At 41.3% G+C, this 20,483-nt stretch overlaps 1 protein-coding gene across 2 annotated transcripts in view; it reads right to left on the bottom strand.

Annotated features, from left to right (window-relative positions):
* Positions 1–4,781: 4,781 nt before the first annotated feature.
* The window catches only part of LOC149439242 (uncharacterized), a 171,951-nt gene continuing 156,249 nt past the window's right edge, over positions 4,782–20,483 (bottom strand). Inside the window, exons 21-26 of one of the 2 annotated variants that reach the window (XR_016307847.1) lie at positions 19,058–19,173; positions 18,506–18,635; positions 14,795–14,851; positions 9,137–9,349; positions 5,761–7,872; positions 4,782–5,722 (exon numbers count right to left, since the gene is read on the bottom strand). Coding sequence is in view for 1 of the 2 variants with exons in the window: in XM_089659308.1 (XP_089515434.1) it covers positions 7,706–7,872; positions 9,137–9,349; positions 14,795–14,851; positions 18,506–18,635; positions 19,058–19,173 (683 nt within the window). In the remaining variant the exon portion in view is untranslated. Of the gene's footprint in view, positions 7,873–9,136; positions 9,350–14,794; positions 14,852–18,505; positions 18,636–19,057; positions 19,174–20,483 lie in introns of both variants that reach the window. The other variant, XM_089659308.1, reaches the window with a different exon arrangement.

Below are 20,483 nucleotides of genomic sequence, written 5' to 3' on the forward strand. Positions count from 1 at the left end.
CTTGTTCAGAATTCTCCTTCCCTGCAATTGGAAATATCTTCTCTCTGAAGCTTGGTGTGACACTCATGTTCTAGATCACCTTTCATACAGTTAGAAGAGAAGATCTGACCAATCATGGGACAGGAAAGCAAATTTTAAGAATGACCTAGGTGGACGTGTATGGGAATTAGAGATGTATAATTACTGCATATGTGACGCTGTGGTTATTTTTATATTATTAGCATTATCTTGGTGTACTGCTGTCCAACTTGTAATTGATTTTCATGGTCTCCTGTCAATTGTCCATAGTGAGAAACTCTAAACAATGTTCTGGGGGGTCATTAAGCCAGTGCTGGGAATATACAGTAAGTGAGGGGGATAAGTGTGAACCAGGTGTTATAATAAAAACATATGACAGGTCTCCTAATACCTCTGCACCCTATCCAAAACTAAAAAAAAAATTTCCTATAGTTAACCATCAAAGTGGAAATAAAGTTCACTTTGTAAGTTGTACATACAGTCAAGCCTATAAGAAGGCATACCGGTAGGTACAGTGAATATCTCCTGCACATGCACGGTTTTGGAGATATTCACACAGCATGCAGCCGATGACGTCACCAGTGCATGCGCTCTTAAGCGGAGTTCCACCTAAAAAAATAAAATAAAAGTCAGCAGCTACAAAAACTGTACACTTACCTGTCCCTCGATCCAGCTGTGTCTTCACCACCGTTGGTTTCACCAGCCGTCTTCTCTCCCTGGCGCTGGCATCTTCAGTGTGGGCACTCGGCTGTGACAGCTTGCGGCTTCACAGTAGGGTCCCACTGTGCATGCGCGAGAAGCGCTGCACTTTGTGAATGGCCCCGTAGTCTTCTGAGACCTGTCACGTATCCCAGAAGTCTACGGGGAGGGAGGAGGGGAGGACAACTTCCGCTTCCGATTGCCTAGGCGATCGCAGCAGAAGTGGGAGTGAGTACCTGTCAAATTCGGGTACCCGCTCCCCCCCTGCTCCCCAAAGGCGTCAATCTTTAATGGGGAGCAGGGGACATAGGCTTAAAGCGGAACTTCCCCTTTTGGGTGGAGCTCCGCTTTAAGGAAAGGCATAGCGTAGACATTCACAGCTCCATGCCACAGCTGAGGGTTCCCACGCTCATGCACGTTAGTGACGTCATCGGAGCTCTGGCCATTCATACGGCCAGAGCCTGTGAACCCAGAAAGAAGACCAGGTGAAGATGGTGGCGCCAGGGAGCCGTGACAGCGCGGCGCTTGAGGGCTCCGTATACAGGTAACTCTCTCTTAATGTGTATGCAGTGCACACTAGTGTGATGGATATGGTAAAATTCCTATTTGGTTTCCTGTTGAATATATACATATTTCTATACATTTTATACATATCTACTTTTATATATTTCTAAATGTTTTGTATAAATATATATATATATATGTGTTGTGTGTATATTTTCTGCCTGCTGGGCTTTGTGGTACTTTAAGAAATCCTTGCTCAGGAGATGTCTGCTCAGCAACCCCTCCGACTGAGCGAACTTGAGAACAAAGGAATATTTTTCTTTCCATAGATATGACCTTGGAGGAGATCACGCCTATACTCTAAAGAAGATTGTTTTCGTGTAAAGTGACCAATCAAAGACTAATATAATGCTTATGCTGCTCTCACGTGATGTTTGCATCATATTGCATATATAAGCTCACTTTCTCATTATAATAAACTAGAAGTGTTCATAGACTGAACTTATGTGTGTCAGCGTGAGTCTCTTCCAGTGTGCGCACATTCCAAAGCTAGCAAGATTAATTAGGACAGGAGCAGATAATCACCGGACTCTTAGTCCACACTAAATCACTAGTATATTATAACCTAAACCCTCAGGGGGGCCCATTGTTTTATTTTTTTCCAGGCAGTTTACTACCGCTTTAAGTGAATACAACATATCTTTCTAAATGTCAAATATTGAATAAAAATAGTATAAAAAAAAAATCGCACACATATACAAATACCACCACTAAAAAAAACAAAGTTTGAGAAGAAGGGTATTTAAATATGCGTGTGACTTTTGTTACGATTTTCATTCAATAGTTGACATGAATAAAGATATTTTTTATTTACCTAATTTAACTGATTTTGATACTCCATGTGTGTCCTGTGAAAGCAGCTTCCCTTTAGTATTGCAGTCACTTTTTATCTGTTATAATAACCACTTGCCTGCAGAAGATTTACCGCCGTTTATGACCAGGCCATTTTTTGTTATGTGGCGCTGTGCTATTTTAACTGACAATTGCGCGGTCATGCAACACTGTACACAAGTGAAACTTATATCAATTTTTTTCACACAAATTGAGCTTTCTTTTGTTGGTATTTGATTTGATGAGAAGAGGGGTTCTCCAGGCCTTTTTGCTAAGGTTGACCAGAAAGCCTTTTGCCCCGGCAGGGTCAGAGTGGTCCTTCCTGTTCAGGAGGGTACCAGAGATGAACCCTGTGCACTTTTTCATGTGTGTTCATATGCATTTTTTTCAGTACAGTTAGGGGTTGATTTACTAAAGGCAAATAGACTGTACACTTTTCAAAGTGCAGTTGCATGCTGCAAATGCAGTTGCTCCAGAGCTTAGTAAATGATATAAAGCTTCACTTTGCAAAGAATGCCCAATTACATGCAAGGAAAAAAAAAACAGCACTTTAGCTTGTACATGATTGAATGGTGGAAGTCAGCAAAACTTTTGATCATTTACTAAGCTCTGGAGCAACTGATCTCGCAGGGTATAACTGCGCTTTGCAAAGTGCACAGTCTATTTGCCTTTTGTAAATCAACCCCTTAGTGTTTAGTTTGCACCATCCAGACCCATTGCCAGCAACCTGTTAAAAGTCTATGAGAAGCTAAAAAATGCAGCAAACAGATGGGGATGGATGCTGTTCCAAGTGATATTAACCTTTAGGCCCTTATGCACCCAGGGACAAAAACACAAAAAGTCTGCATTCCAGGTGTTTGTCTCTGTACGCATATGGCCCTAAACGTCAGTAGCGCTCAGTACAGCATCCAGCCTCATTCAGTCACGGCATTTTTTAGCCTCTTGTAGACCGGACTGCAGATTGTACACAGCTTGCACTCAAGAGGGGACATTCAGGTGTTTGGATGTGTGGTTTCAATCACATTCTTTTAAGTAGTTTTAATTTGTAACACATAAATTGTTAATAGGTGACAGGGATTAAGGCCAGGTTCACATCTGTGCAGCTGTGCGGGCCATGATTTGCACGGGCATGAGAGCACATTCATGTGAATGGACTCCCGTGCCCCGGGACACTCAGGGAAAAAGTCTCTGCACTTCTTTGGAAATCGCAGTCCGCACGGGAATCGAGGTTCCCAGTACAGTTACGATTTCCAATGCGAGGATTGCCATTAGAATTAGTGGCACCCATCCACGGGTCCTGCAGTCATCTGTGTATTTGGTGCTGCTGCAGGTATTTGTGCGGGTCCCGCAGCAGCACCACCTGCACAGATGAGAACCAAGGCTAAATAAACAAATTGATGAGATGAAAGAAAGATTACTTCCATTTCAGAAGTTTTGTTGTTGAGCAAATATGATGGAGAATTTCAAAACCTTTGCATTTTTAATAGATCACCATAAGATCACCATAGATCACCATAAAATCCATTTCTTGGAATCCGTTGAAGGACACAGAAAGATTTTAACATCAGAATATACTGCTGCTTACAGGAACATTGGATACTGGTAAGAAAAAAATGTAGGCCAACCAGCATGCATCAGTTTTGTAGCAAAGCAGTACTGAGATCAGAATTATAAACACAGAGGGGTAAGACATGTATCTCTCAATGGACTCCATTCAATGGGGTACATTTAATATTCCTATTTTCTTTCTTGTCGAAAATGTCTTGGTATGCTGACACCTTAAGAGTTCCCTTGACTGGAACTAAGGGGCCAAGCCCAACCCCTTAAATGCAACCCCCCATGCCCCCTCCTCCACCAAACTTTACACTTGGCACAATGCAGTCAGGCAAGTACCGTTCTCATGGCAACCGCCAAACCCAGCACATCCATCGGGTTGCCAGAGAAGCGTGATTGGTCACTACAGAAAACACGTCTACACTGCTCGAGTCCAGTGGTGGTGTGCTTTACACCACTGCATCCAACGCTTTACATTGCACTTGGTGATGTAAGGCTTGGTTGCAGCTTCTCGGCCATGGAAACCCATTCCATGAAGCTCTCTATGCACTGTTATTGTGCTAATCTGAAGGCCACATGAAGTAGCTATTGACTGCAGACATTTGGCGACTTCTGCGCACTGTGCGTTTCAGCAAGTGCTGATCTTGCTCTGTAATTTTACGTGGCCTACCACTTGGTGGCCGAGTTGCTGTTGTTCCCAGTTGCTTCCACTTTGTTATAATACCATATTATTATGGTATTTAGTAGCCAGGAAATGTCACAGATGGACATATTGCACAGGTGGCAACCTATCACAGTACCACGCTTGGAGTCACTGAGCTCCTGAGAATGACCCATTCTTTCACAAATTCTTTCACAAATGTTTGTAGACACAGTCTGCATGTCTAGGGGCTTGATTTTATACACCTGTGGCCATGGAGGTGATTGGAACACCTGAATCCAATGATTTGGAGGGCGGGCCCAATGCGTTTGGCAATATAGTATATGTGGTGGAGGAATAGCATCACGGAGGATTTCTCAGCTCACTAAAGAGCTTTTTTTTAACATAGGTGCACATAGTTTTTTGTGTTTTGCACAACACGGAAATAACATTTATTATTAATACACATATGAACTTTATGACGGTAGCATTAATTTATTTATTGCTTTGCATGTTTGCACATTTGTTATATTTGCACATTACAAGACTTTGGGTATTAAGCATTTGTGAAGATTTGCATAACTATTCAGTCAATGCAGCGCAGCATTATTTGGTGTTAAGAGAAGCAGGAGTACCCTTTGGGGGTCCATGTTTATTATCAAAAAGAGAGTTTCCAAAAGAAACAGTGACTTGAACAGCCTGAACCACATCCAGACAATGAAGAAATGTCATCTTAATGAACCAAAACTGGACACAGAGATGAAACAATGTCCTGGTAAAGGTAAAGGCAGAGACCAACATACTGTATGCATGTCATGGGCATCACTCTAATCCTTTGCAAAACCCAATAGGGGTTCAACAAAAAGTGCCAGTTAAAATAAATGCATCACAGAGGTGATAGCTATAAATAAAACTTATGGCTGAGAGTAGAAAAAGTTATGTATCTAATGAGTTCATCAGCAACTTCTGAATCCAGAGAGAACCAAATGTAGATCCTATGAATTTACAGAACTGACATGAAGACCCCCTGCACCAATATCTTATTCCAAGCCTGTGAGTTCAATAGTCTCTGAAAGAGAATGGAAATAGCAAAGACTACTTTTGAAGGTGGTGGGAGCCAAACACTGGTCCAGACCCAATTGTAGGAAGAAAATGAGAAACAGGATAACAAATTAGCCCTTGAGACAGCAGATCCAGACCTTCAGGTAAGGCCCACAGTGCCTCTGCTAGAAGCCTAACTGGGTCAGCTTACTACATCCACCTAGGTCAAATCTGGGACAATGAATGCCCTTGCTCGTCTTCCTGTGGAGTAGGTAAGGAAGTTTTTTCCAGGGAGGAAGGGCACAGATTAGGGTGCACTAATCTCTCAGAACCAAATCCACCATAAGAGCATCCACTGCTTTCGCCAGGAGATACCTGCACCTGGATATAACATGTGTAGTTTGTTGTTGAACCTGGAGGTCAGAAGGTCCACATCCTGTGTGATACAGGTACTAGAACACCTCTTGGTGTGGAGACCACTCTCCTGGGTCCAGATGCTGCCAGCTAGTGATATCTTCCTGCTAATTGTTTTATATGGAAGTGCATATAAACTTTAGTTTTATGAGTTTATTAGATGATAGAAAACAGACCATAACTCAACTATTTCTATTATGCAGTTGTACCATGTCTGGACCTAAACATCTATCTAAAACCAAAAACTACTCTGAGTTTGACACCTTTGTAGCGATGAAGGTTTGAGGTTCTAGATATTTTCAGGAGCCTTAAATGGGTACTACCTGATTCCCCCCCCCCCTTTTTTTTTCTTTTTTCTCCTCACTTTACTTGTTCCAAAATAACCTTTCCTTTACATTTTCAGTGATAGTTGGTTGACTTACCTACCTAATCTAATGTCACTGCCAACATTTCCTGAGATGCTTTTGAGGTATTTATTGGGTCCTCTGTCTACCACGTATATGGAATTTTCCAGTGGTTACTTTCCTGTACTCGGTTGGTTGATATTTTACCGATTTACTTGATAGTCTCGACTCGACTGGTTTTGTAGATGGAGCTTATTTCTACCTGTGGTTACTTTTGTACTCTAAGTGTTGTGCTTATGTTTCCCATCTGGTTTTACATATCGTCGAAACTGGCAACGTATGTTTTTTTTACTTGATCTGTACGGTTTGAAAATTCTTAATAAAAATGATTCAACATAAATTCAAGCTAAAACCAAAAACAAAAAAGTACAATATTTCAGTTTATTAGTTCATAGATGAGGTACCTGCATTCATTTTCTGTTTTCATTTTTTCTCTTTATTTTCACCTGATAATAACACACTTCCTGTCCTAGGGTGACAATACTCACTATTCCTCTGCATCAATGGAGGGAGCCATGGTTGTCACTAGGCTGGACTATTAGCACGTTTACCTTTGTTCATCCCTATTACACTTGAGGTGAAATAATAAGTAATTTACATAAGAAAGATAGGACACAACAAAAAAAGACAAGGATACATTTCTGGCAGGATCAACATGTATTCATTGTACTTACTTGTTCTTAGCTTGAAAAATGAAAAATAATGCAGCCATCACATCTAAGGACTGTTGAGCTGCAATGTATTACCCTTCTGTTTTTGGGTTTAGTTAAGCTTTAATTTTACAATTTAGATATTTGCTGCATGGGTTTGCAAGAACCCCTATAGTATAATGGACCTTGATCTGTTTAAAATCACCTGAAAAAAAAATCACTCAAATATAAAAAAAAATCTAAGCGCCAAGGCTGATATTAGCCGTCTTAATTCCAATACATATTTTTTTCTGCATGGGGCTTATGAACGTTAGGTACAGAAATCTACATGTGTGAGTTTCTTTAGTCTGACAGACTTTGTATCCTGCAGAAAATGCTTGTCTTCTAAGTACATTGTTACTAGAAAAAAAAAATCAGATTCAGACATTAAAAACAAGAGTCTGACCTTATTTACATACAGCTGCAGTTCTTGATAAAATCCGCTTTCTATCAATAAAACCAAAAAACATGAACCAGAAGACCAAGACTTTGTTTGATTTCCTTCCTGTTGTCTTGGATCCACTATTGCAATCTTTCTTTGCCATAAAAAGTGGTAGATACCTTCATAAAAGTCATTCTTCAGCTTCTAAAGAGACCAGTCTCCAAAGCCAAAAATATCTATATTTATAAATTTGCAGTCATTCACAGTGAAAATTCATCTACAATCAGTTTGTATTGTACCCGGCTTTAGTACTAAAATGATACAAGTCATTGTAAACAAAGAAAACTTCACAGATTGCCGAGGTCAAGCCAGCAGAGAATGGGATCCCAAAATTCCACCGTTAGCATCAAACATGATGTCCCAGGAGGTGCAAGTAGCAATTGTCATCAAGAAAAGTTTCTTCAAACCTTCATCGCGTTTTACGCTTTGCTCCTGGAGACGAGGGATATTGTCGGACTGGTGGCATGTCGTAATGGCTGGGAATGTGACTGTTTTTAGGTGAGTCGTAATGGTTTGTTTGGAGACTATTCCGGGGGGAACTGGTGGAAGCTGCAGCAGCGCCTCTCAGAAAGCTGTCTGGAGTATAGAAAGAGATGTGTTACTTTTAGAAAAAAACTTTCACATTAGCTGTTTATTTTATTCTGGACGTATGTGAAAAAAAAGATGTCAGACAAGACTTTTTAATACAGCTTGATGGCTGAAAGCGTAAGAAATCGGTCAGCACAAGGAGCAACGATATGCTTCAAAGACTTCATTTTCTATGAAGGTGAAAGTTCTCATCTTGGAATCTGTGCTTTATATCTGCACTGTATGCCAGGGGCGGACTGACAACTCATGGGGCCCCCAGGCAATAAGGGATCATGGGGCCCCTGTGTCCTTGCCCACACTCAAAGCACACCCAAAAAAGCCTATATAAAAGGTACCAGGGGCATTACATGGGGCCCCCTACTGACCCCGGGCTCTTGGGCAGTGCCCGAGTGCTCCAATGGTCAGTTCGGCTCTGCTGTATGCACATAATAGCAAATATATGATTTGCCTATAGTGATGTGCATGAGAGTAGTGGCTCTCCCTTGTCTCTCTCTCCTCATTGGCTGACACAAGCAGTGGGAGCCATTGGGTCCTGCTGCTGTCAATCACAGCCAGTGAGCCAATGCAGAGATTACAGGGACGGGGCCAAGCTGTGCTCTGTGTGTGAATGGACAATGTTCATTCACAGGTGAATGGCTCAGGAGCAAGAAGCTTCCTACTGGGAGCACTTGGCTGGGGGGAGGAGCCAGGACTGCTGGCAGGGGACAAAAAAAGAAGTGGATCAGGGCTGCTCTGTGCAAAACCATTCCACAGAGCAGGTAAGTATATTATGTTTGTTATTTTTTTTTTCATTACAAACTTTAATATTACTTTAATTCCAACTCTTGAAAACTTAAAAGTTATTTCTTGCAATGAGGCTGCACTCACACGGCAAGGGTTAACTGCTCATTTAGGTCTAGGAGGCATAGAAAAAGTAGATTTGCAGGCCTGATCTTCCACTGCACTACTTGACTGGTCCTTACAGTTTCTTCTCACACCTGTTCCACCAGTCTAAGGTCCTCACATCATCAAGACCAAGCCCTGCACTGAGCAAGACAATACAGAGGGACAGTCCACCGCAGAAGCATGGGGGAGGAAGCGGAGGATCAGCTACGTAAAAGTGCTTCTCTTCCCTACAATAAATGAGTACGTAACTATTGCAGTGTGTAGCCCCACCACAAGGGATAATTGTTAAGTTTCTCGGAGTTGGGCTTTTAAATATTATAGACCTAAAACAGGCCCTGGATCAACAGAGCCCTTCTTAGACTCTTACCTTGATCTTGTGAGTCCACCTGGTACATGGCATCTTCATCAAACAGTCCAATTTCTGCATATGACATTTCTCGGTGCACGGGGGACTTCATCTCCATGTAATTCCCCTCTGAGGTCCTAGGCATCAGCATGGGGATATCTTTAATGGTTGCATATGGATTCTCACTGTTCAGGGAGCTGTTACTTAGGCTGAGTGCAGAATCTTTCACATAATCTGTAGAAACCAAAAAGATTTTATTAGTATAAACCAGCTTTCCTAACCAGGGTTCTGTGGAAATCACAAAAAGTTGCTCCAATGGTTGCTAGGGGTTCCTTGAGCAACGTTTCATTTTCTCTCAGACAATAACTACTAACATCTATGATGCTTGTATTTATCTGTAAGAGAAACATTCTTCCCACTTTAAAAGGAGCATTCTTCCCTATGACCACCAATGTAGGAGGGTCCATCTCTTACTGACCACCAAAATAGGAGGACCCTTCTCTTACTGGCTAGCAAAGTAGGAAGGCCCTTCTCTTACTGTCCACCAATGAAGGAGGGCCCTTCTCTTACTGACCACAAATTTAGGAAGGCCTTTGTCTTACTAACCACCAATGTAGGAGGGCCCTTCTCTTACTTACCACCAATGTAGGAGGGCCCTTCTTTTATTGTCGACCAATATAGGATAGCTCTTCTCTTACTGACCACCAATGTAGGAGGGCCCTTCTCTTATTGACCACCAATTTAGGAGGGCCCTTCCCTTACCAATATAGGAGGGCCCTTCTCTTAATGACCACCAATATAGGAGGGCCTTTCTCTTAGTGACCACCAATGTAGGGGGGCCCTTCTGTTACTGACCACCAATGTAGGAGGGCCCGTCTCTCATTGGCCACCAATATAGGAGGGTCCTTCTATTACTGACCACCAATGTAGGGGGGCCCTTCTGTTACTGACCACCAATGTAGGAGGGCCCGTCTCTCATTGGCCACCAATATAGGAGGGTCCTTCTATTACTGACCACCAATGTAGGGGGCCTTTCTCCTACTGACCACTAAGGTAAAGGTGTCCTTCTCCCACAGGTGTTCAGGTATTTAGTCAGCAGCAAGTAATGTTTAGTATAATCAAAATAATAAAAAATATAATCAAAATATAATCAACATATACACTGAGTGGAGGAGGAGAGATCAAGGGAGTGTTGATCTATGGAGGAAGAGTCTAAACCCGGGGTATACCTGCCAGTTTATGTCCACTTCAAGGGACGCATGCGTTTTTTGACTGAACATAATGTGAGGTCAAATATTTCAGGTGAGGGTACATCTGGTGATTCATGGTGGAGGATTAAGATGTATGAAGTAATGAAGTGTTTTGAGATTCATTCAAGTTGAAGAAATCACTATTTAGAGACTTTGTTGTTTCAATTGATGCATATTCACTTGCATTGATTAATGTTCACCACAGAATTCAGTCTTTATTTTTGATATTTTGGGTTAGGTATATATTCATTATAAGGAAGCGCTGCACTGTATTTTTATATGTTAAGTAATTTTTAGTAACCCTGCCAGGAAGGTCCTTCTGCAGGTCCTTCCTGTTATAGGATGACAGCGCTCTGTCCCTCTGTCACAATTGCTCTCCTGCATTGTTATCCTGTCATATGTGGAGACTATATGCAGTCATCCTAATGTTAATCATGCAGACCAGGTCCACATATTGTCCACCTCAGAAATTCTACCCTAAAATATGTGTGGGCAGGTGCCAAGTGAAGTTCTATTTCTGCGTGAAGAATTAAATCTGTTATGGAAAACTATGGCTGGGCTGCAGGGGGTTGACAGCTCTTGTGATATTACTTCCCATGTGTATGTGTCCCTTCCCCTGTGTAAAAGCATATATACAGGAACAGATCAGCCTTGTGGACTGTCTGGGCATCAGTAGCAAGATGTGATCTGTTATGTTGATGACCAACCCTTCAGCAGGACCTGATTCTGGGTTCCATGTTTTTGAACTGATCTACAAAATGAGACTTTGCTTAACCTGCTCCCACTGGCAATATGCATATGGCGGGTGAGCTTTAAGGCTCCATGTGTACTGCAGCTGATAAAATCACGTTTAGGAGCTTTTCTGCATTTCTTTCAGCAGCCCCTGAACTCACCCTAATGTTCTCCTATGTGTCCATGTACACTATGTCGTTTACAGTCATTTACAGGCAGTTGAGTTTACAGTCATTTTTTTGAACGCACCAAACTTGCGTTGAGGAGTAGATTTTATCAGCGTTTCAAATGCCAAACGCTTATAAACGCGTGTAAACGCAGCTAACCGTGTTTATAAGCATTTGCGTTTGGAAAATGTTTTTAACTCTTCCATTTCCAGATGCTGTCCAGAGCCTTTTTTATCATGAAAAATGCATGCAAAGCAATTTCCCAATACTCAAATAGACCCGGTACACCATACTTTGAAGTTTTGCATGAAAGAAAAAATGTTAGACATTGCTGCAATAATTTCTGCACAGAAATGAGCTGGAACATATCCAAACACCACAAAAAAAAAAGACAGCTAATCTCAACAAATACCACTCTCTCTATTTCTCTAAAAATGTTTGAAATAGTTAATTTTTTAACTGTTTTTCAGTGCATTCTGGGCATTTTGGAAGGTCTCTTTAAAAAACGCTTCTAAATGCAAACGCTCATAAACGCGGTATGCAAACGCGACTAAACAGACGATTTCTAACCTACGTTTTCCAGCAGTCAGTTTCCATCATTCAGAAGTGTTTTCCAAATGCCCTGTGTACATGGAGTCTAACCCCGAGAGGCTGCATATATACATTGAAAATGTAAGCATTTCTGTGATGAGAGAGCACACTCTGCGCACTCCCAGCAGGTATCGGAAAGCTCCTAATGCCTCTTGTGATCGGGAGCTTTCTGATCATGTGACTGATGTGACTGCCAATCGCAGCAGTCACATGATCGGAATGCCCACCTCTGCCACCCGACATTTAGAAACTCTTACAAGGCTGGGAGGCGATGGCAGGAAGGGGTTAAAATAAGGTATGGGCAGCACCACAAGAGGAAGCAGAGCACAACCAGTCACAGTACAGCCAAATCTATTGTATAGCTAAGTAAAGACTCTGTTATGTTAAGGATGTCAAGTAATTGAGTGTAAACTATCTTACCGTGCAAACCAATCTATGCAGTAAATGTGCTTCTGAAGGAAGATAATTTGCCTGGTTTGAATTTCTTATGGAACGAATTAAGTGCATTACTGTTGGGTGTACTCATGATGTATTCAGAAAAACTAGGAGTTGGATGCAAGATATTTTTAACCCTTTGGGCTAAGAAGAAATGTAACTATGCAGTCACAAGTTATAAGTAAAATGTGAAAGAAGGTACAATGAGGAGTAGCAGCCAGCTAATAGAGGAAACAGTAACGGTGGCAGGTGAGGGACACCCTGGTAGTGAGGGAATGGGTTCCCAACTTAGTGGCTGGGATTTATATTGGAGCCCACTGTGATATGGAGCCTGCCTAGGGACCGAGCCTGGGGTCATGGAATGCAAGGCCTTGGGGAGTGAAGCATGGTGATTTCCCTGAGTACCAAAAGGCAGTGAGACAAGCTGGTGGAGTCAAATACATGCTCAGTATTAATGCTACAGAATCTATTGTTGGGTCAGGTGGCACAGACCTAGTTGCTGTCTGAAGAAAAAATGCAGTCCTACTGTACATGTGTGTGGAGCTCTAGGTGTTAGGTAGTGTCTGGCCTAAAAGCATTAATGCCCACATGGTGTACAGTTAACATGGCTTGTTGTTTTCCACTGACTCCTATACGGTGCATTGCTAACATACTTGTCTGCCATACAGCCATAGCTGCCATGTTGAAATTAAACACAAGGAGATTAAGGGGGATATGATCTCCATGTATAATACATAAGGGGGGGATATGATCTCCATGTATAATACATAAGGGGGGGATATGTTCTCTATGTATAATACATAAGGGGGGATATGATCTCCATGTATAATACATAAGGAGGGGATATGTTCTCTATGTATAATACATAAGGGGGGGATATGATCACCATGTATAATACATAAGGGGGAATATGATCACCATGTATAATACATAAGGGGGATATGATCTCCATGTATAATACATAAGGGGGGATATGTTCTCCATGTATAATACATAAGGGGGGATATGATCTCCATGTATAATACATAAGGGGGATATGATCTCCATGTATAATACATAAGGGGGAATATGATCACCATGTATAATACATAAGGGGGATATGATCTCCATGTATAATACATAAGGGGGGATATGATCTCCATGTATAATACATAAGGGGGGATATGATCTCCATGTATAATACATAAGGGGGGATATGATCTCCATGTATAATACATAAGGGAGATATGATCTCCATGTATAATACATAAGGGGGATATGATCTCCATGTATAATACATAAGGGGGGGATATGTTCTCCATGTATAATACATAAGGGGGATATGATCTCCATGTATAATACATAAGGGGGGATATGTTCTCCATGTATAATACATAAGGGGGATATGATCTCCATGTATAATACATAAGGGGGATATGATCACCATGTATAATACATAAGGGGGGGATATGATCTCCATGTATAATACATAAGGGGGATATGATCTCCATGTATAATACATAAGGGGGATATGATCACCATGTATAATACATAAGGGGGGATATGATCTCCATGTATAATACATAAGGGGGATATGATCTCCATGTATAATACATAAGGGAGGATATGATCTCCATGTATAATACATAAGGGGGGATATGATCTCCATGTATAATACATAAGGGGGGGGGGGATATGATCTCCATGTATAATACATAAGGGGGGATATGATCTCCATGGATAATACATAAGGGGGGGGGGGATATGATCTCCATGTATAATACATAAGGGGGGATATGATCTCCATGTATAATACATAAGGGGGGATATGATCTCCATGTATAATACATAAGGGGGGATATGATCTCCATGTATAATACATAAGGGGGGATATGATCTCCATGTATAATACATAAGGGGGGATATGATCTCCATGTATAATACATAAGGGGGATATGATCTCCATGTATAATACATAAGGGGGGATATGATCTCCATGTATATATACATCAGTGGTTCATATAGTGAACTCGGTGTAGAGCTATTCACCCTGAGGTCATCACAGAGGACAACAGGGCACTCTTTACGTCTGGAGGAAAAGAAATTTAATCTCCAAACATGGAAAGGTTTCTTCACAGTGAGAGCTGTGAAAATGTGGAATAGACTCCCTCAAGAGTTGGTTCTGGCCAGCTCAGTGGATTGCTTCAAAAAAGGCCTGGATTCTTTCCTAGATACACAGAATATAACTGGTTACTAACATTTATAGGTAATGTTGATCCAGGGAATATCCAATTGCCTCTCGGGGGATCAGGAAGGAATTTTTTCCCCCTGCAGGAGCAAATTGGATCATGCTTTGCTGGGTTTTTTTGCCTTCCTCTGGGTCAACTGTGGGTATAGGATTACAACTTTTTTTTTTTTTTTAATGGTTGAACTGAATGGACTTTTGTCTTTTTTCAAACAGACTAACTATGTAACAACACAATTCTCTCTGATATGTATTTCATTGTTGATTACTGGATACTCACCATTTCCTTTGTTATAGTAAACCCCAACACTGTAACTTCTATCCATGCAATGCCTCCCTGCAATCAGAAAATTATACAATTATTTACATTGACAAGTGCCTAGGCTCATGATCTTTGTTTTATGAGATGTGTATTTTATTTTATAGAAACAAAGGGCACAGCGCATCTAAGTGTAAACTGTGTAACAAATTTAATAAGAAGGTAAGCTTAACAACTCACATCTAGAACAGTAAAAACAGACTCATAGGAATGTAGGTAGTACGTCTGTCGCCAGATGTAAAAGGCTGTTGTGGATAGGAGTGAACCCTGATTGGCGCTGCACCAAGCAGACATGGATGATGAAGCCTGGCTGGGTCTCCAATGTCACCAAAGATCCATTATCTCCTGCGCTCAAGGACTCAGATCAAACAGGCGTTAGTGACAAGCAGCGTGTTGTGTGTTCATCCACTGGTGATCAGAGGTTGTGCAGCTCTATCATGAAGCTGGGGAAGCTTAATAAAACTGTAGAGGAAGATGAAAGAAAGAGCGCACAAACCTTGCGCATTACCTCAATAAATAGTGACTAATTTTATTAATAAGGAAATATACTCACAAAATGATTGTATAACAGACATAAGTAACCATAATCCAAACAGGGTTACAGGTAAATCAAAAGGGGGGGGATGAAGGCCAACGCGTTTCGAAGGGTGCTCCCTTCTTCATCAGAGCTGGGTTTGGCAGATAGAAACTTCAGTATGGCAGAGTTCCCATGGCAAGGAGATATTCAGCTGAACTGCTGTAATACTGACACTCAGTGGCTGAATATCTCCTTGCCATGGGAACTCTGCCATACTGAAGTTTCTATCTGCCAAACCCAGCTCTGATGAAGAAGGGAGCACCCTTCGAAACGCGTTAGTTCATCCCCCCCTTTTTGATTTACCTGTAACCCTGTTTGGATTATGGTTACTTATGCCTGTTATACAATCATTTTGTGAGTATATTTCCTTATTAATAAAATTAGTCACTATTTATTGAGGTAATGCGCAAGGTTTGTGCGCTCTTTCTTTCATCTTCCTCTGGGTCTCCAATGTGTCAGGAGCTAGTAGCGTTGGGCGCCTGACGTCATCGTGATGCGACCCGTTTCTGAGCATGCTCTTTATCAGGCAAAGTGGAGCGCCATCACTCCATTGCAGCCTGCCCTAGTGCATACTGGATTGCCCTCCTAGGTTACCAACCATTTACCTGTACAAGACCCCCTAGTTACCAACAAACCTTAGTAACCTATAGAAACCTATAGCTAGTAGCATTGGGCATCTGAAATCATCAGGATGGGACACGTTTCTGAGCATGCGTGGGACCAGGGTCGGCCGGCGCGCTCTTTATCAGGCAAGGTGGAGCTCCATCACTCCATTGCAGCCTGCCCTAGTGCATACTGGATTGCCCTCCTAGGTTACCATTTACCAACTATTTAGGGAAGGAGGTTGTTGCTCAAAATCTCACAATAAATGGCCCCATTCATCCTCTCCTTAATACAGTGCAGTCGTCCTGTCCCCTTCGCAGAAAAGCACCCCCAAAGCATGATGTTACCACCCCCATGCTTCACAGTAGGGATGGTGTTCTTGGGATGCAACTCATCCTTCTTTTTCCTCCAAACACGACGAGTGAAGTTTAGACCAAAAAGTTCTACTTTGGTCTCATCTGATCACATGACTTTCTCCCATGCCTCCTCTGGATCATCCAGATGGTCATTGGCAAACTTCAGACGGGCCTGGACATGTGATGACTTGAGCAGGGGAACCTTCCGTGCAATGCATGATTTGAAACCATGGCGGCGTAGTGTTCTACCGACAGTGACCTTTGTAACTGTGGTCCCAGCTCTCATCATGTCATTGACCAGCTCCTCCCTTGTCGTTCTGGGCTGATTCCTCAACTTTCTTATCATCAGTGATACCCCACGAGGTGCGATCTTGCATGGGGCCCCAGTCCGAGGGAGACTGACAGTCGTCTTTAGCCTCTTCCATTTTCTAACAATTGCTCCAACAGTTGATCTATTTTCACCAAGCTGCTTGGCAATTGCCCCGTAGCCCTTTCCAGCCTTGTGGAGGTCCACAATTTTGTCTCTGGTGTCTTTTGACAGCTCTTTAGTCTTGCCCATGGTAGTAGTTGGTGTCTGACTGACTGTGGGGCGGACAGGTGTCTTTAAAGAGCTCAGACAGGTGCTACTAAGTTGGATTAATGAGTGGAGTAGAGGTGGACTATTTAAAGGCACAGTAACAGGTCGTTGAGAGCCAGAATTCTTGCTGTTTCTTAGGTGTTCAAATACTTATGTTCAGCAGTGCAAGACAAATAAATTCTTTACAAATCATACAATGTGATTTCCTGAATTTTTTTTTTAATTCTGTCTCTCAGAGTGGGAATGCACGTACAATGTGAATTTCAGATCCCTCCATGATTTCTAAGTGGGAGAACTTGCAAAATCGCAGGGTGTTCAAATACTTCTGTTCCTCACTGTATATTTGTGTAGGCCAATATATTGTAAATATATGTCGCATGCACAATTTTTTTGTCTAAATATATTAAAAATATATTTCTCTTCCATATGGGTTATTAGCAGAAAAGGGAGATCAGATGCTTGCTGATCTCTCTCCCCTCCAATTAGCTGCACTCACCATGCTTGTCCTGGGCCTGTTGATGAGCACACAGAGCCTGGGAAATATGGTGTGTAGTGGAATATTATAGTTACCCATATAGTAGAAAAATATATTTGAAATATATATTAAAAATATTCTTCCCAAATATATTGCCATATATTTGAAATGCTACAATTTTGGCCATGTTCAATATATTTAAAAATATATTTAAATATATATATACACTGCGTTATTACAAATTATATGAAAAATATTTTTTATATTTTTTTACATATATTTGCAAATGCATTCCAAAAATTTAGATTTGTATTTTAAAGACATACAGTATATTTGAAATGTATTTTTAAAAATATTTTTCATATATTTTGTAATAAGAACACATTTCAACACGCAGTATATACTGTATATATATAAATATATATATATATATATAAATACACATATACACCTAGATTGTAAGCTCGAAAGAGCAGGGCCCTCGATCCCCTCATGTTTTGCATTGTATTGGTATTGTTCTGTCACATGTTCTGTTCCCCTCTGTAATGTACAGTGCTGAGCAAACTATTGGCGCTTTATAAATACTGTATAATAATAATAATAATAATAATATACACACACACACACATATATTTCTTGAAATATATTTTGAAATATATTGAATATGGCAAAAATTGTACCATTTCAAATATATGACAACATGTTTGGGAAGGATATATTTAACATATATTTCAAATATATTTTTCTTCCATATGGGTAAGGGGTAGTAGGGGAATAGAGGACTGAAGAGTTCAATTAAATCTGCAGCCACCAGCAAAGGACCTTTGGCATTTGAGTGTAAGTACTGTCCTATGTGCTGATTGTTTTTTTTAAATGTTTTGATTATACTTAGGATTTAACAATTAGAAAATCAACCAAATGCTTTGAAAATGAACAATTTTGAATAAAAATCTAGTGTAGGGTCATCTAAGGATGGATAAACTGCAATATATAAAATTTTTGGTTTTGGGTTTAGGTACTCTACGAAATGAGATGCTAATCCAAATAGCCAATATATGTGGTGTACCCTTTTTCCCCGACATACCTTTGTGATTCATAGGTGCTCCCTGATGTTTCCAGTCAGCTGGCAATGTAGCGTTATAATCTGGACTGTAGCCGCTCATTCGTTCCCTCTCAGCAGTCATTGCATTGGGGAAATGAGGATTGCAGTTCATCTAAACAAAAAGAACCAGTTAAAACCACACAGTGCTAACCTAATAATTACAAAATTGTTAGACTACTTTTTAAAAAGTGCTATAGGAACCTGCGGCAACCATTAGATTTGATCTATTTCTTCATTTGAATATAGTACACTGAAATCTGATATACTATGGCACTTCTGCACAGCCAGTGGAGTTTGCAGTACATTTTTGGTCTACGGAACCCTCTAATCACTTATTTATGGGCTTCCCATAGGTAGGCTACTGTCTGATGGTTGGAGAACTATTTCTGTAGGGAGATCCTTCTATCTTGAAACATTTTAAAGCAACTCCATCACATTTGTGATTCAGGCAGAAAACTCCTGGAAGTCAAGGCTAAAAATCCAAGCACTACTTTATTGGTAAGATCTGATTATACTCTGAATCTTTGACATTACCTTTTTAGAACCGGGCCTGTCTTGGCTGCCTGGTATAGGTGGCAGGGTGGGGCCGCACTGAGAAAGCGTATGGTAGCTGGGGTTTGAGTAGTAGTGCATATGGCTGGGTGGTACATCTGCAAAGAAAAAAAAAGAAGACACTTACATTGTGGTTACTACATATAAATGTCTAATTTACGCAGTGCCTTTATGTATTGTACAATCACATCAGACCCTGCCTTCAAGGAGCCTCCAATCTAAGGTTCCAATCTAATCTAAGGTCCAAACTAATCTAAGGTCCAAACTGAGCTTCCAATCTAAGGTTCCTACCTTGCATGCATGCTAGGACCCATTTATCTATAAGTATGTCTTTGGTATGTGGGAGGAAATCAGGGTACCCAGAGGAAACCCACAGAAGCACATGTAAACAAAGCTGTAAGGCAGAATGGCTAACCACTAAGCAACTATGCCACCCAGCTTTTTTTTCTATATCTAAAATTGTCAAATAGGAAGTTCCAGCTGATGTAATAGATTGGCACTTACCTATAAATTGTCTGTTTCTTTTCATGCCCAAGAACCCAACTATAGTAATGGTACCAATGCCCTACAATCTTGCATAGACCATCTCTAACACTTGCTGGAGATGTTTACAGGCTCCTGGCACTATGACCCACATCTGGGGCACATGCCCACTGACCACCCATTTCTAGGATAAGATTCTACACTTGTATGATACATTAGTGGGTGACCACATCCCCAATGTACCTCTAATTACTGTGTTGTCTATGCTGCTGGGATCCTATAAACATATTTAAAAAAAAGCCTGATTAGACATTGCCTGACTGAATGGGCTGAATCCTGTAATCTCACATAGACTGAATGGTCCCACATTCAATACTCTTCAAATTTTGTATCCTTCACATCAGGCAGGGATTGAACAATGGGTTGTGTCTGGGACCTCCATGTACACATATTTCTTCCCAGGGGCGGACTGACAACTCATGGGGCCCCTGGGCAATAGGGGATCATGGGGCCCCTGTGTCCTTGCCCAAACTCAAAAATCCTATGAAAAAGGTACCAGGGGCATCTCATGGGGCCCCCTACTGACCTCGGGCCCTCGGGCAGTGCCCGAGTTTCCAAATGGTCAGTCCGCCCCCGGCTTCTTCCCTTCTCCCCCACCACCCTTTTTTCTTTTTCCCTGTGCCTCCATTGCCAATATATCCCACCTTACCCTCTCTTTCCACACCACTGTTTGCCTTCCTAATTACTGGGTAAGATTGCTATTTTCTGTATGTTCAGCTGGTGCCCCGTTAACGTCATATGGGGTATAAGACGGATTTGTAACCTGGCTAGTGCTGACCTGGCTAAACTGCTCGGTGACCAGGAGAAAACTGATGCTTTCTGCTTTCCTTATGGGTTGAGCTCATGTACTGTATATTGGGATATT

The sequence above is a fragment of the Staurois parvus genome, unplaced genomic scaffold (assembly GCF_062004578.1).
Source record: "Staurois parvus isolate SC_StPar_1 unplaced genomic scaffold, SC_StPar_1.0 ptg001146l, whole genome shotgun sequence".
Classification (NCBI taxonomy): domain Eukaryota; kingdom Metazoa; phylum Chordata; class Amphibia; order Anura; family Ranidae; genus Staurois; species Staurois parvus.